The 16,149-nt window shown below is 43.9% G+C and overlaps 1 protein-coding gene across 15 annotated transcripts in view; it reads right to left on the bottom strand.

The window, feature by feature from the left end:
- The window catches only part of SOX5 (SRY-box transcription factor 5), a 723,673-nt gene that overhangs the window by 253,967 nt on the left and 453,557 nt on the right, over positions 1 to 16,149 (bottom strand). For all 15 annotated transcript variants that reach the window (XM_088652478.1, XM_088652473.1, XM_088652474.1 and 12 more), the window contains one exon: positions 13,015 to 13,225. In XM_088652478.1, coding sequence (XP_088508604.1) covers positions 13,015 to 13,225 — 211 coding nt within the window. The remainder of the gene's footprint in view (positions 1 to 13,014; positions 13,226 to 16,149) is intronic.

Genomic DNA, 16,149 nt, shown 5'->3' with positions numbered 1-16,149 from the left:
CAAAGGCAGATGCACCGGACTTCCAGGGCATCTTAATCACCTTCAAACAAGCCAGCTCGGATGCTCAGCCTAGCCTCTCAGCCTCCACTCATCGTCTCCTCTCACTTATTTGGCTGTAATTTCCTGCCGCTCATTCCCTCCTCCTGAAACAGGGCAGTTAGGGGAGGATCCCGGGAGCTCTCCAGCCCTCCGCGCAGTGGGCACAGGTGGCACCAAAAACTTTCGAGAGAGCCCTCTGGCACTGCGGAGCTGTCCGTGCCGCCTCCGCAAGCATCTCCTATTAGGGAGGAAAGAGAACAAGCACCCACTAGAGCTAAGCCAAGCAGGCCTCTTTAATTAGGGCAAGCGCTTGATAGCCACTTCTTCATGTTGAAAAACACACAGCCACACAGGCCTAGGAGGTCTGATTAATTTTAATATGCACGGTCATGACAATTGCCTCGGGTGGGAGAGAGAGGGAAAAGAAGATTCTCTCTCTGTGTGTGTGTGTGTGTGTATGTGTGTGTGTTTGGGAAGTGGTGGAGAGGAACCCTTTTGCTTGCCGACAGATAGGCCCCGGATAAACGCAGGGCAGATTAGGAGGTTACTATTCACCGAGGGCCTCGCAGCCTTTTCAAAGAGGCACGACGAGAGGCCTAGGAAACAGGTGGCTGCCTCTTTACTCCTGCATAAATTGTGTCCCCTAAAAGGCTGTGGAGTGGGCAGAGAAGACTGGCACCATCTGCGGTGAATATTTGCACATTAACATGCCGGGTCAGAGGCGCCTCAGAAGACAACCTGGAAAGCAAGGCTCACGGCTTCTGTCAAAAGACACTCAGTGTGAAATCAGCCTCAGGCCGGGTCGCTGCTGGGTACTTGGGAAGATGCTCAGTTGGTGTGAGCATCTGGGAAGAGAGAGCCAATACTAAATTGTATAATCAAGGCTACTGGATGCTGTAATCGAGGGGTGAGGAAGCTCATGCAGCCCTCTGGATCTCCTTATGTGGCCCTTGAGACTCTGCCCAGGTCATGCCTTCTCTGCGACCTGCTCTGTGTCCTCCTCAAGTGGTTTTGCCCACCTGGAATGTGCCAGCAAAGTGTCATAGTGCTTCTTGCTTGTTCAGATGGTTGGATAGTTGGATGGAGAGAGGTGTGGGTGGAAATGTCTAGCTGGTATGCAATCTATGCTCACACTTTCCCCCCTGTCCCAACCCACCACTGGCCCCCCAAAGGTCCCCCCACGCTGGTGTTCAGCCCTCAGGCTGATTAAGGTTCCCAGTCCTGCCACGAACCAAAGGTAAGGGGTAAAAATAAGATCCTCCTCAATGAAGGCGCCTCCAGAATCATTAGCAGTGGCGGCGGGGGGAATTGGACAAACAAAAAAAACCAAATCATAATTTAATTATAATTATTGGTATGTTTTAAACAGATTTTATATGTGTATATTAAAATATGCTCACTGTTACAAAGTCCCTCCAGTGTTCAATCAAAATCTAGCATCCTGTAATTCAAGCCTGTTAAAGATGTCGGCCTGCCCTCTGGAGATGCACAGAATAAGTCCTTGCTTGGACTTTGCTAGTGAGGGGGCACATATGCAGGGACCTGCAAGTAATTAATATCTGTGTTAATAAAATGGAATGTCATATCCTCCAACATGTTGATGACCAAAAGTGAGACACACGTATTCCCGGTTACACTCCTGGGTTGTCCTGACTTAATTGGGGCAGTTGATGGGTATGAGAGGGTGTTCAAGACCTCTCTCCAAATTTCTGTTGACTTTCTTTCTTTCTTTTTTGCCCAATAATGTTAAGAAATCCATGGAAACTCTACAAAAGGTGCTGGATATCCAATGGTTTTAGAAGCTGTAATATAAATCAAATGCAGGTCCTGCCGATTGCTTTCCGTGGGAATGCCAATTCAGCTGACCTCCTCCATTCTTAATCCTGGCTCTACCACACCCATCCACCTGCCTAGCTTGTGCTAAGAGTTTGCACACAGATAATTTCTGAGCTCCCAGACAGAGTGCAAATTGGATAGGAGTTGGGACTGTTTGCAGTGGCAGAATTAAAAACATCTGCATTAGAAATGGAACCAGCCGGACTGCACTAGCATCTTTCATTTCTATTATAATTAATAAGGATGCAGCTTTTGTTAATTCATATGCTACATCAATTCATGTAACTTTTAATCAATGAAGAAATTTGCCTTGATCAATGGCTACTAGCCGTGGTGGCTATATGTTATGCCTGAACTGCTGGGGAATTAGCTTTTGTGTCCTTAATATAGGCTTCCTGGAGACACCTGTGGGGAACAGGATGCTGTCTGTGATAGACCTTTGGACTGCTCTTCCAAGGCTCTTCTTGTGGTCTTATAAAAACTGTGGCCACCAATCATCATTTTTAGTGACCCAGCACTGTAGAGTGTTAGACTAGGACCTGGGAGACCATGGTCCAAATCCCCACACAAGCATGAAGCTCACCACATGACCTTGGGTGATTCACACACTCTCTTAGCCTAACCTACCTCACAGGGTTGTTGTGAGGATAACATGGAGAGAGGGGGGGTGAACAATGATGTACACCACCTTGAAGGGAATGGAATATAAATCTAACAGGATTATTAGTATTACTTTAAGTAGAGACAGTCTCCCTTGGATCACACACAGAACATCAGTGGTGCTTACTCCCTGTGAAGGGAGGTTAGGATTGAAACCCTAGCCTAGATTGTCCAACCCATTGCTGGGGCTCAGATATAAACCTACTGTATTTTCCTGCTGCTCTGGAGGATAGCAATGGATATGAATGATAAGTAAGGAGATTCCAACCAAACATTGCGAAGACCTGCTGATGGCAAGAGCTGTTAGTCTAATACAGAAGGTGGTAGACTCTCCTCCTTTGGAGGTTTTTAAGCAGAAGTTGGATGGTTGCATATCAGGGTTTCTGTAGCTGTGATTCATGTATGGTAGGGGGTTGGGCTGGATGGCACTTGGGTTGGCACTTCCAACTCTATGATTCTAATAATGTAACAGCCTGAACTCATATACCCAGTCAATGTAAGAGTTCCTTAACTGGGCAAAGCAGCCCTAGTAATTAATTGCTGAACTGTAAGAAGCCACGTTTGTTCCATCACACAGAGGAAAAGAGGCAGACGAAAACAGCCTTTCAGCCAAAAGCAAAGTTTTCCTACAAGCTCTCTCACTTGACCCCCTTTAGTTTCTTTTGCATTTGAAGATGTCTTATCAACATCTTAGCTGTCTTTTATCAGCCCAGAAAACCAAAACCTACAGATGCTCCAAACCTTTTGAGGATGTAAAGCAAGAGAGGCTTGGAAAGCATTCTAAGCAACATCGAAGAGGTAAAGAGAGCAGCAGCAACAACAACAACAACAACATCATAAAAAAGAACCCTGCCATTGACTAGAATCAACTTTTCACTCTCAGTATTCAATTATTAGTAGATTGGGTGGGGGGGACTCTTGAAGGTGACAAATGGGCCAACCGCTTTGAAGCAGGAAGATTTGGCAAGGCTTCAAACTGCACGCATTCTATCATAACGTCTGAACCCTCAATAACACCACCACAGCATTTAAGGGCTTCCTCTTTTTTTTCCACAGGCATGGCTCCTGTTCTCCTACGTCTTCCTTTCTCTTAACTCCCTCCCCACCCCTTCTTCTTTAATCATCAGTTGTGTGTTTATGCATCTCCATATGGTGGTGCTTTTGAAAAAATGGTGCTCCGGGGTTATGCGCTGGCTTGCTCTACAAGATGAGACACAGGTTGGTGTTGTTGGTTTTCCCCCACTGTAGCCCCCCCCTCTCCCCCCAGGATAAAGCTGCACTGAGGAGAAATATGACCGTAGTGCAGCTCCCTTCCCAGCAGCGGAAGAGTGTGGGGAACCAAACTTGAAAGCCCTCAGTTGCAAAGTACCCTTGTTTCTCCTTCATTTACAAAGTCTCTTTAGTGCAGGCTTCGTCAAAGGCGAAGGTGAGGATGAACCAAACAAACGAGACTCAAACCTCAGCCAATTAGAGTATCCCGAGGCTTTCCCCCAGGTTCTGATTGCTTTATTTCACGCCTCCCGTCTTTTCTCTTCTTCACCTCATCAGATCCTCTCCCCCCACCCACCCACCAAAACAGAACCTGTTATTTCAAAGGGCCTTCTCTCGTTGTGTCCATTAATGATCTCCTTTGGAACACCGATGGCTCGTGAAAGAGGTAAACCTCTTGATTCCCTATCAAGAGATGGTGATTAAAAAGTTTGATAGTATTAGGGGACATGGGCAGTTCTCATTTCAACTGAGGTTGTCAAAATCTAATACTGTTCTTCTCTCCCTCTACACTCCATCACAGAGATATCAGACATTCTGCAAAACAAATCCTATAAGTGTTCTGATTTACTATGAATGGAAATACTCCTGGAAGATAGGCCTAAGAGCTAGGATATGGGTAGGCAAACTAAAGCCCTGGCCCAATCGCCTTCTAAATCTGGGCCACGGACAGTCCGGGAATCAGCGTATTTTTTACATGAGTAGAATGTGTTATTTAAAATGCATCTCTGGGTTATTTGTGGGACATAGGAATTCATTCATTTCCCCCCAAAAAATATAGTCCATCCCCCCACAAGGTCTGAGGGACAGTGGACCGGCCCCCTGCTGAAAAAGTTTGCTGACCCATGAGTGGTGTTTCTGCCTAAGTCCCTAATCAGTACTCTTACTCTCAACCTAAAAGAGTTCTATACACACAAGCATGGTATAATAAAGGATAATGTTTGCAGTGCTTATGAAGGAAATATAAGCTGCTGTTCAAATGAGTACGAGAGGAAGAGTCAAAGCTCAATGGCAGAGAGCACATGCTTTGAATGCACAAGGCCACAGGCTCAATCCCCAACAGCATCACCAGCCAGGGTTGGGGGGAAACTCCTGCCTGCAACTCGCCAGCCAGTGTAGGGAGTTCAAAACCACAACTTAATCCTACCATGTTAGGAAGTTGAACTAATGATGAGCATGACAAATTAGTTTGTAAAAATAAAAGCTTTCCATATTTTATAACATTTTGCAAAAGTTAAAATGGTGAATTAAATCATCCATGCTGGACACTTCAGTCTATCTGGAAAGAGATCAAGGACTACATAGCAAAAACAACAACCCTACAATCTAACCAAACTAAACAAAAGCCAAGTGGCTGTTGGGTTTTTTTGCTCTTATGAACAGGAGTGGACTTTGGTCATTCAAATTTTAGCGGTCCCCTGTGCGAGGCCAAATTCCGGACTGCCCCTGCCTCTTGCCTTCCATTCTGCTCAATTCACTATGTCATAGTTGCAACACCCTGCAGCACCCCCTAGGCTTGGTGCCCAGTGCAGCGGAGCCAGTTGTGCTACCCTTAATCTGCCTCTGTTATGAACTTGTGCCATGCCCCATGTTTTCATCTGCCTTCTGGGCCTTGGGAGAACACAGAAGGCTGTCTTCCTAGAGCAAGGGAACAGGAGGAGAGGACAACATTCTTGTATCTCTTCCCACTAATGATTTTAGCTGGAAGAGAAATGCCATGGTCAACAGGCAACCCACAGTGTAAGGGCTGGAGGTCTGTCACAACCTATAAGCCTTCTCCAAACCCACTCCCATTATCTTCATTATTGTACACCAGAAATAGAAGGGGACTGACTCTTCTTCTTCCGAAACCCAAGTTAGAGAGAGGAGGATGCTTCCTTTACAATAACACTGGGTGACTTCAGTAATAGGTTCATGCCTTTGGGGGGTATGGATGTTAAAGTAGCACTGATGTAGAGTGCATCAGTGGGAAATCAAACTCTCCAGATTCTATGTCCACAAAAACACTTGGCTGAAATGGCTCAGATTTGCACTATCTGCTCACATTAAGCAGTAGCCAAACAATGACAGAGAAAAATAAGAGAAGGAGGCAGGGACTGGGAAGCTGCAGCAGACAAGGGGATTACATCTCACCAGATATCATGGAGAGAGAGAAACAAGGGAGAGACACTGGAGAAAGTAGCATGAAATAAAGCATCTTTTAAAATCTGCAATGAATTATATGAGGCTTTCCAAGTGGAAATGGTTTTTCCAAGTGGAGAACTTCATTCTATCAGGAGGTTTAGAAATGTCAGAGAATTTGAAATGGAAGGGGCTTACCTGTCCCATGTTGTTGCTGCTTTCAACCTACAAATGATACACAACTGAATCTACCCCCCCCCCCCCGCATTTGCATTGCATTTCCTTTGCACTAAAATGTATGGGGTGGAACAACATAATGATGCAATTTTGCCACCGTGGACAGAGAGATGAATAATGTAGTTTTTGGCGGCCAACAACCCACAGCGCAGAATGGAAATAGTGCTGAAGACAACAAATCCAGGGCAGAATGGAAAATGTTGCCTACTTACATCCCTCCCAGTGTGAAGCTTGATTCTCAAGTTATGCTTGACATTGAGAAAACAAATGGGCTTCATTCAGAAGAGCCTATAAAGAATTCTTGTGTCCAAGACTTGTGTGTGTTCCAACCTGTTATCACACATGAGACTTAATTTATTACTTCTTCTCTTATTCCAAGCAAAGCTTCCCATAGCTTGAGCAACACCCCTAAAGCAATGTAGGCAACCCCATCTTGTTGGTTCAAAGGCAAGTCATAAGAAAACATCACAATCTCCAGCTTGACCAATTTTCTCACCCTGTGCAAGTGTATGCGTTAGTGCTTTGCCCTTATTTTGTAACTTAGTCTGAAGCATATCCTCTCAACATACCTCTTTGGTTGATAAAATACTACTTTCTTGATTGGGCACAACTTTGCTGGCATATTCTGAGAGGTGCAATACTGAAAATTATAGTGCTTAGTCATCAGACGCATTGAAAAATATATCTCAATGTGTAGCGGCTAAATGTACAAATATAAGGTTATTGGAATGGCAGACAAATTTATGTTTTAATGTACGGGTTTAGGATGCAATTAGATGCAATGAAGATCATAGGTCTGCCACAGAAAACGGCAGACCCATATCTCATTTCCCCTCTTTTATTCATAATATTTAGTTAGGAAAACCTATGATGCAGGTAATGATATTGCGCTTCTGAATGCCAGTTGCTAGGAATTGCTGGTGGGGAGAATGCTGCTGCACTCAGCTCCTGCCTTCAAGCGTCCCATAGGCAGCCCTACCTGGAGTAGCCAGCAACAGAACCTGGGACCTCCTGTATGTGACAAAGATTCCTTAACACTCAACTATGGCCCTCTACAACAGGATTAAATGGGACTTTGGCTGGATCCAACAGGGCTTTTCTCGTGTTCTTCTCCAGCACTCCATATCTTTGGCTTTTATGGGAAGAGACAACTTGATGAGGCCACCATCTAGAGATGGGCAAAACAGCCTATGTCTGGTCTGTGCCACTTTCTCCTATGTTAACCCATAAGTAAAAGCCCACTTTTACATTAATAAAGCCCACTTTTACTGGGTGGGAGCAAAGTTTGGACATGGACACTATCCAATAAATCAACGCAGTGTAGCAGAGTCCTAAAGAGAGTGAAGCCGGTTGGTGGATTTGATGGAATCTGTGTATCTTCCATTGTGTATGGAGCAAGACAGAGAGGGTCTTTGGAGCCCCCAAAACCACAGAGATTGCTTTGGATAGACTTACTACACCACAATTTGTGGCACTAAAATATTGAAGTGGGGTTGATAGCCTGTTAAGCCTGCAAAACTAACTTTCTCCCCCCCTTTTTTGTAAACAAAAAGTGCACCTAGTTTGCTGTTTTATTCATTTTATATTCTATGTATGCTTTAAAATGTGTATTCTTAAAAGTATTTCCTTTCAGCACACACATTTCTAACATTTATTTCAAAATGCCTATTTTTATGTATTTTTATTTATTTCATAAAACTTATATACCACGACTATTTAAAAAATGCCTCAAAGTGGTTTACAAAAACAAATGCAACAATGAAATCAACAGTAAAATCAGTTAAAACTTTCATCAAACAGTGATGACAAAAATCAGTGATAAGTTAGAAACAGATCAAACCACATGTAAATATTATGCATATATGAGTAGGCTTGTCTATACAAAAAATGTTCTTAGAAGGCACCAAAAAGAGTACAGTGAAGGTGCTTGCCTAATGCCAGGAAGTTCCACACAAATGCAGATTGAGATCTACCTCCTGTAACTGTGCCCATTCTGTGCAGTCTCTCAGGTAAACTGGCTTTACATACTAACAGAAACATATTGAACTTGGCCGGGTAGCAAATCAGCAACCAGCAGAGATTTCTGTTCTGTGCAGATTCTGATTCACACAAGTTTGAGGTGGCATGGATCAGACCAAATTCTTAGAGTGTCTCAACGGGAAGGTAAACGGCATCTCCGTGCGCTGCTCTGGTTCACCAGAAGCGGCTTAGTCATGCTGGCCACATGACCCGGAAGCTGTACGCCGGCTCCCTCGGCCAGTAAAGCAAGATGAGCGCCGCAACCCCAGAGTCGTCCGCGACTGGACCTAATGGTCAGGGTCCCTTTACCTTTATCTTTAAGTTCAGTTGACACATCTTAGCGGCTATAATGGAGCACCACTGCATTGCTGCTGCATTGTTCCAGTGTTTTGTTTTGCTTTTCCTTCAGTGCGCACGGACATTTTAGCATCTGATCGCCATTATCAACTCATGAAAGCCTTGAAGTGTACAAAGTATAATGTCAGCAGGCACTGAACATTTGGAACTTGAGTGTGCAGTCAAGCAGCCATGCACATGCTGCACAGCATCGCCCAAGTCAGCAACTGTTCAATCAACCTGCATTTCAGAGACTTTGCAGGCAGTCAATCCTATCCATGTTCACTCAAGAAATAATTTCAATGGTTTTCAGTGGAGCTTGTTCACCAATACATGTGTTTTGGATTGCTGCAAAAGGGTTGTAGATTTGCTGAAATCGATATTGGCTAACTTAAGTCAGTTGATTTCAGTTGGTCTGCTCTAAGTACAACTTACTTGGATGGAAACCAGGAATCAATAGGATGGATCCAGACTTAGTCCTCCTTAGTATACAGTCATCGTCCCCCCACTTATATGGGGGTTATGTTCCGGGCCCCTGCATGCATAAGTGAAGTTGCGTAAAATGGGAGCACCCTTTACAAAGCCTCTACAAAGCTTCTAAATGCCAATTTCCCCCTGCTCTCCAGCTCTCTCCTTCTCTCTATCTCCACACAACTCTTTTCAACTAGTGTTGAAGCTCTGGGGCCAGCACCTCCTGGGGCCAGCACCTTTAGAAGGCATCTCAAGGCAGCCCTGTTTAGGGAAGCTTTTAATGTTTGATGGATTTCTGTATTTTAATATTTTGTTGGAAGCCGCCCAGAGTGGCTGGGGGAACCCGCCCAGATGGGCGGGGTATAAATAATATATTATTATTATTATTATTATTATTATTATTATTATTATTATTAGACACTCAGGAAGTGGCTGCAGCTGCTGTGCTACCCCATGCCTCAGCTGTTAGACGGGGTGGCTGAGCAGTGTAAACAAAGCCACAAGGACTCTCCAGCTCTCTGCCACAATTGACAGGTATGATTTTATTATTTATTTCCCGGACCCGCGCATATATGCAGACATGTGCGAGTAGAACACACATGAGTGGGGGGGGTGTGCCTAAATGAAATCAATGTAACTTCAGTTGGTCATGATTTCAATGGGTCTGCTCTGAGCTTGAATGAGCCTGCATCCAGTTCAGTGAACATCAAGAACATAGCTAAGCACCATGTTTAGCACCCATGATTTCAGTGAGACGTAGTTGGCATGTTTTAATGCTATAGTATGTATCTTCAGAAAAGTTAAAGAAAAACAAAGAAAAGTGGAGCCAAGGAAGATGCTTTAAAAAAGAAAACATCTCCTGAAAGAACAGGAGGCTCTGTGATGGACTGTAGTCGGTACAGAAATAATAGTAATGATGATGATGATGGTGATGATTATGTAATGATAGTATTATCAATAATAACTAATGATAATTTATTAACCACCTTCTACTCAATTGTCTCAAGGGAGGCGGGGGGGGGGAACATTTCACCATGCATAATACTACATCTCCAAACCAGATTTATTATAAAATTTATCCCTACCACTTTGCAAGATGACATAGACTTCTAAGCTACTCCAGTGTGCTAGTGCTCACTCCAGCATCAATTGGTTGTCTATGTGGGATCTATGTGGGCTTTACATTTATAGTAACAGGCTGATACAACTGAGAATCCAATAATATATTATGTGCTGATCTGTGCACTGACAAGTACAATCTTTCCCAAAATAAAATATTTCCCCTTTGGTGGGATTTCTCTTTTCTTTTCTATTTAACTCGACAATCCAAACCTCCAATGCCGTTGCGAATAAATTATTGCAGATAACAAGCCCTCCTTTTTGAGACCCACCATGCTTCCATCTCCCATAAGAATGAATGGTTATTTTCAAAACTGGATGGGTGGGTGGTATCATTCTGAGAAAGGAGAAGGCGTCTTAAAATGCAAATACCACCCCCTGCCATTTCAATACTTTTCAATTTTTTCTCATTCACTACCCCTTACTTGCACCAATGTTACATACATCCTTTCGTAGCATCTCCATTCATCTTTTCTCTTCCTCTTCCAACTTCCCGACTTGCATCATTATTATTATTATTATTAGTGAGGGGAGTTGAAGTTGAGATAAAACCCACCACATTTTCTAATTCAGGTTTTTGTGTGTGTCTCCTTGATGGAGGAAAAAGCCGAGGCATGAATATGGCACCCTCATAATGATTTAACTAGAGCTTAATGAAATTTTCATCAGAACCTGCTGTTCATTTTAATGGCCTTTGAAAGACAATAGAACAATGGCTGGAGGGAAGAAAAGGTTTTTCTGTTGCATACATTTGTTTAAAAGCCCCAATGTTCTGTGGTTCTCTCTCTCTCTCTCTCTCTCTCTCTCTCTCTCTCTCTCTCTCTCTCTCTCTCTCTCTCTCTCTCTCTCTCACCCCCACCTCTTCCCTCATCTCATCACAAAGCTGCAAGTCTTTTGTTTGTGCTATACATTTTCATTTTAGTGGAGCTCAGATAATGCATAAGCTCCGTTACTATTCTTATGTCTATGCGTAACCTTTGCTTAATGGAGTCTCTGGAGCCTTGCATGGCTTCCCACTCAACATGGTATTCTCTCAACCTGCTCCCTTCTTTCCAATCTCTCTCCCTCCCCACCCCCCACCCCATCCTGAATACAGCTGGAACAGATCCACTTGAACCAGGCAGGTTAAGTTAAACTTAGCTGGGGGTGCAAGCTGCAGAACAGGTAAGCAAAAGGTAGAAAATGTTGTATTCTATTTTTTAAAAAAGTGAAGTAAGTCTCTGAAGGGGACTTAAGAGCAACCTTTGCCAGTATGGGATTCTCCAAATGGTTTGGACCACAGCGCCCATCATCAGCCCCAGTCAGTACAGGGGCTGATGGGAACTCTAGTCCAAAACAACTAGAATACACCAGGTTGGGGAAGACTGACATGGAGAGAAAATGAGTTGTGTGACACTCTCAATAGCATGTAAAATGGAAGGGTTAACCAGATAACAGGGTGTACAGTAAAGTACTGAGAAGGCGGCAAGTTAGGAAGATTTTGAAATCTCTCCTGGAGACCTTCTATTGTTCCCAGGCAGGCCTGTCTCCAGTGAGGAAGAGGGGCAAGCAAAGGAAGAACAAGGCACTAACTACATCAAAGCCTAGTGAACTTTCAGTGCTGAATGCCACACACAGGTGACATTTGGAAGCAAATTGTTGCAGTGCTGCCACAGGGAGCCAGTGTGATGAATTCCTGGGCACAGAGCACAGAACGAACACCCCTCATATTTTGTCCACAGGTTGAGAGCACCACTGGACACAGCACAAGTGCAAGGGGCTCAGTGCCTGTTTGTTTCTGTGGATATTGTGCTGCAGTTTCCCAACATGGGTGCTGGAAAAGCGCTATTCAGCATTTATCAATTAAATCACGGTACTTGTAAGTTGCATTGGAGGCATCCACGATGACACACAGTGTGAAGAACTTTACAATACAATATGAATCAATTCAAACTAAAATTACTCAGAAAACGCCAACAGAACTGATTGTCACAGCCAGGAACATCAGGAGTACGATCTGGCTCAACCTCCTTAAGCTATACAAACAGTCTATTGAAATGTTAGGGGCAAAAAATCAATAGACGTATGTCTTACAATCCAAAGTTAGTGTTACGGGGAAAGGAGAGAGATAGAACAAGGAATGCAAATACGCTTGCTTCTGTATTTGGAACACAGAAAGGGTGGCCTCATTTTCACAGAACATTAAACCAGGGGGGGGGGGACCTGCGGCCCTCTGGTTGTTACTCCTTCAATGCAATAAGTGAAGTTACAGGAAAACAGACAGAGGGCCTTCTCGGTAGTCACGCCCGCCCTGTGGAACACCTCCCCGCCAGATGTCGCAGAGATAAAGAATTACACCACCTTCCATAGACATCTGAAGGCAGCCCCGTATCGGGATGCTTTTAATGTGTGATGTTCTGCTGTGTTGTGCTTTTGTATATTATGTTGGAAGCCACCCAGAGTGGCTGGAGTAACCCAGAAGGATGGGGTACAAAAAACAAATTGGTGTTGTTATTATTTATTACTGGACTGCATCTCACAACATTCCTGGCCACTGGCCATGCTGGCTGGGGATGGTGAGAGTGCAAGAGCATCTAGAGGCCTACAGGTTCCCCAGCCCTGTACTTACACCATAGTTTGGCATTATGAAGACCAGAGCTACTCAGGTTCCAATGCTCCACATATCCCTCTGGCAGAGCAGCAAGTTTGGAGCCTTTGTTTCCATTTCAGATCCACCTAAGCTTGTTATGATGATTTAGCGGTACTTGGAAAAACAGCCATTCGGTGGTGGTGGGGTGGTGGTAATGAGGAGGTGGCCTCTTCGATGCTCAGCACTGCCTTGTGTGTTTTTAACTTGGGGAGTCTCAGCTGATTCATGAGGGGTGGGGGGAAAGGGCAGCAAACTACCATGTGTTTCTAAGACCTTACCTTCTGGTTCGTTCTTGATGAGCTCCTCCATTTTCCTCTGTTTTAGAGTGTCCACAACGTCCGCTAGGCTGCCTTTGCGCCTTTCTGGAGTTCCCAGAGCTGTGCTAGAGAAGGACTCTCCGCTCTGACGCCCACCTTCTTCTGCCTTCAAGGGTGAGGTAGATGAGTTGTGCGGGGCAAATGAAGACATCACTTTATTGCCATCAACTTCCTGAAAGAGAAACGAGACCAGATGAAACACCTCTTTTTAAAAAGGAAAAGAGAGAAAATCATAACAAGCATGTGAAAACATGAAGGAAAGAAGAAGGGGGGAGACAACAACTACAACCCTTTGTTCTTCCGAGTTCATTGCTGTTTGTTCCTCTGTCAAAACCTTTATTTAAATTGGGGAAGGAAGAAGGAGAAATATAGGTTCAAAAATACAGAGAACAAAGACTTTCCATCAAGGATAAACTAAGATTACAGGATGGAGTGAGAAATGATTAGCGTTCAGGAGAGAAACATTACACACACACAGTCTCTCTCTCTCATACACACAGAGATATCCTCCAAATGAGAACAGTTAACATTCACAGGTTTTCCAATAACAACAGTATGGATTACCTTTAATTGTTTGCTCCTTTATAGCTATTCATGTTCAACCTGTCGGGTCTTTTTCTTTTCCCCCTAAGAACCATTAATTTCCTGTTTTTCCACCCACCCACCCCCAAGTTCTTAATATCAGGATGGTTAGATGTTCTGATGAATGAAAGAAATAGTCAGTGCCCCCTACCAAAATTGAGCCTCCCCTCCCCCGCTCACACACTCCAAAACCACATTTCAAGCACATTTATTTTATTCATGGATCAGATCATTTAGATCTTTCTAATTTATTCTTTCCCCACGAACTTCAATCTTTCTTTTTTAAACAAACACACACACACACACACACACACACAGACACTTTTAAAGACACAAAGGTGGTCCTAATGATGCTTGCAAATGGCAAGTCCAATGACATAAGCACACACTTTCCACCAGGAAAGGTGAGATCTGGCTCTCATTAAAGTTGCCAAGAATATTCTCACCTATTTTAATGGATTTGACTTTTAATAGCCACATTCTGGTCTGTCCTGATGAGACCAGCCTTCTTCACACCTTCTGATACTTCAAACAGTTTCCCCTTCCCTCCTTTACCTTTTGGCTCTGATTTGCTTTTTGTTCTCCCCTCCTTTGGAAATTCTCTTTCAGTTTCTTGATGTTTGTGTACCTTAAACTCCCTCTTCTGAAACTGGTCTGTAATTGTGTTGACAGTCTCACATGGATCTGAGAAGCTAAGCACTAGCCTACAAAACCTATGCCATAATGTATTTTTTAAAAGGGTTGCAGCCAATACTGTTCAGGCATGAGTGGAACAGACAACAACACCCTCCCCTCCCCTCCCCTCCCCTCCAGATATGCTCCAAAGGCTTAGCCGACATGCACCCCAACAAATTTTAGAGCTGCACTGGAAGACAGCGAAGTCCCGTTGCAGAAGTGGAAGTCCACTTGCACACTGCTAGGTTTCCCCTTAAGGGCTCGTATTCAACACTAGTTCAATGCAGTGCAACTGAAGACTGCCCATTAATTTCAATGGGTCTACTCTAATATAAGTGGGAGGACAGATGCTTCACAGCAGAGCACCTGCTTGCATGCAGGAAGTCCCAGATTCAATCCCTAGCATCTCAAAGACGGGCCTGTCAGAATCTCAGAGAGCCAGTCAGTTGTAGGCAGTGCTTAGCAGTGGTCTAAGTCAGCATAAAGTGGCTTCCAATAGAAACAGCCCAATGTCTTTTAAACTACTGCAGGAACAATTTATACACGTGTATAAATTTGCAGTAGGTTCAACTGCCTATGAGCATCCACTCGCCAATCTGAACATGGTTTGTAGCACTGAAGGCATGTTCTTTCAGATATTTGAAGCACATGTTTTGGTGTTGAGTTGTTCAAAGTCAATAACTTAAGAAGCTGTTGCTCCTTTGGTCCCCAGAGGACAGGTAGTCTAGTTATTTCACCGGTTTATTGGTATGGAACAGGCACCCCCCCAAACTTCGGTCCTCCAGATGTTTTAGACTACAATTCCCATCATCCCTGACCACTAGTCCTGTTAGCTAGGGATCATGGGAGTTGTAGGCCAAAACATCTGGAGGGCCGCAGTTTGGGGATGCCTGGTATGGAAGCTTCCAAGCTGCACAGTATCTTAAGGTGAGCGGAAAACCAGTCAAAACTTATGGTGGCAGAGAGCATATGCCACATCCCTTATGGGACCAGAGGTTTTCAGAATGCATGTGAGGGTTCGTGTGTTTGAATGCCCCCGCAATGTAAACAAACAAACAAACAAAAACCTGCAGCTTGCAGGTCAGGTAGAACCCTTTCCCCTATATGCTAGCATTATAAAGTCAAGGAGGGCTTTTTGACACAGGAAGAATTCAGATATGAAATCTTCCACATGTAGCCTGAAGCTCAGGAAAAGCTGTACCACATTATATTTCATAGGACCATGAAACTAGAGAGGGTCATCTTGCAAGCCCCCTGCCCAATGCAGGAGTTTAAAAACAAACTACAGTAACAAAATTCTTTAATATATGGCAACCTTCTCATTCTGCCTGATGATTTTATGTAAACTGAAAAACAAATGCAATCAACCTCCCCTAGTTGTTTGCATTTCTTAAACAGGTGATGGGAATGCTCAAAAAGATGTTTACAGGAAAATGTCTGAAGCAGTGGGAAGAGCATAGGGATGCACCCACTGCTAATACTAATCAGAAATTAATAGCAATGGCTAACTTTGGTTCGTTCGTAGAATCATAGAATTGCAAGGGACCCCAAGGGCCATCTAGTCCGATCCCCTGAAATGCAAGAATCTCAGCTGAAGCATCCAATCAATTAATTTCAATGTGTTCTTTAATTTCAGTGGGCCTACTCTGAGCAAAACCTAGATGAATACAACCCAGTGACTTTTGCATTCCTGTCTTTGAACATGTATTGGGATTATTTAGCTGAATAATCTCCTCCTTGACTTTCAACATTTTGCCAATTTTGGACTTGCATTCAGGGTACAGAAATCACACACAAAAAAAACTTTCCTTAACTCTCTCCCTGTCTGCTTATCAGTGT

This window comes from Zootoca vivipara, chromosome 9 (genome assembly GCF_965207765.1).
Source record: "Zootoca vivipara chromosome 9, rZooViv2.hap1.1, whole genome shotgun sequence".
NCBI lineage: Eukaryota > Metazoa > Chordata > Lepidosauria > Squamata > Lacertidae > Zootoca > Zootoca vivipara.
Note: the sequence above shows the minus strand (reverse complement) of the source record. Positions and strands in the feature narration are given on the sequence as shown.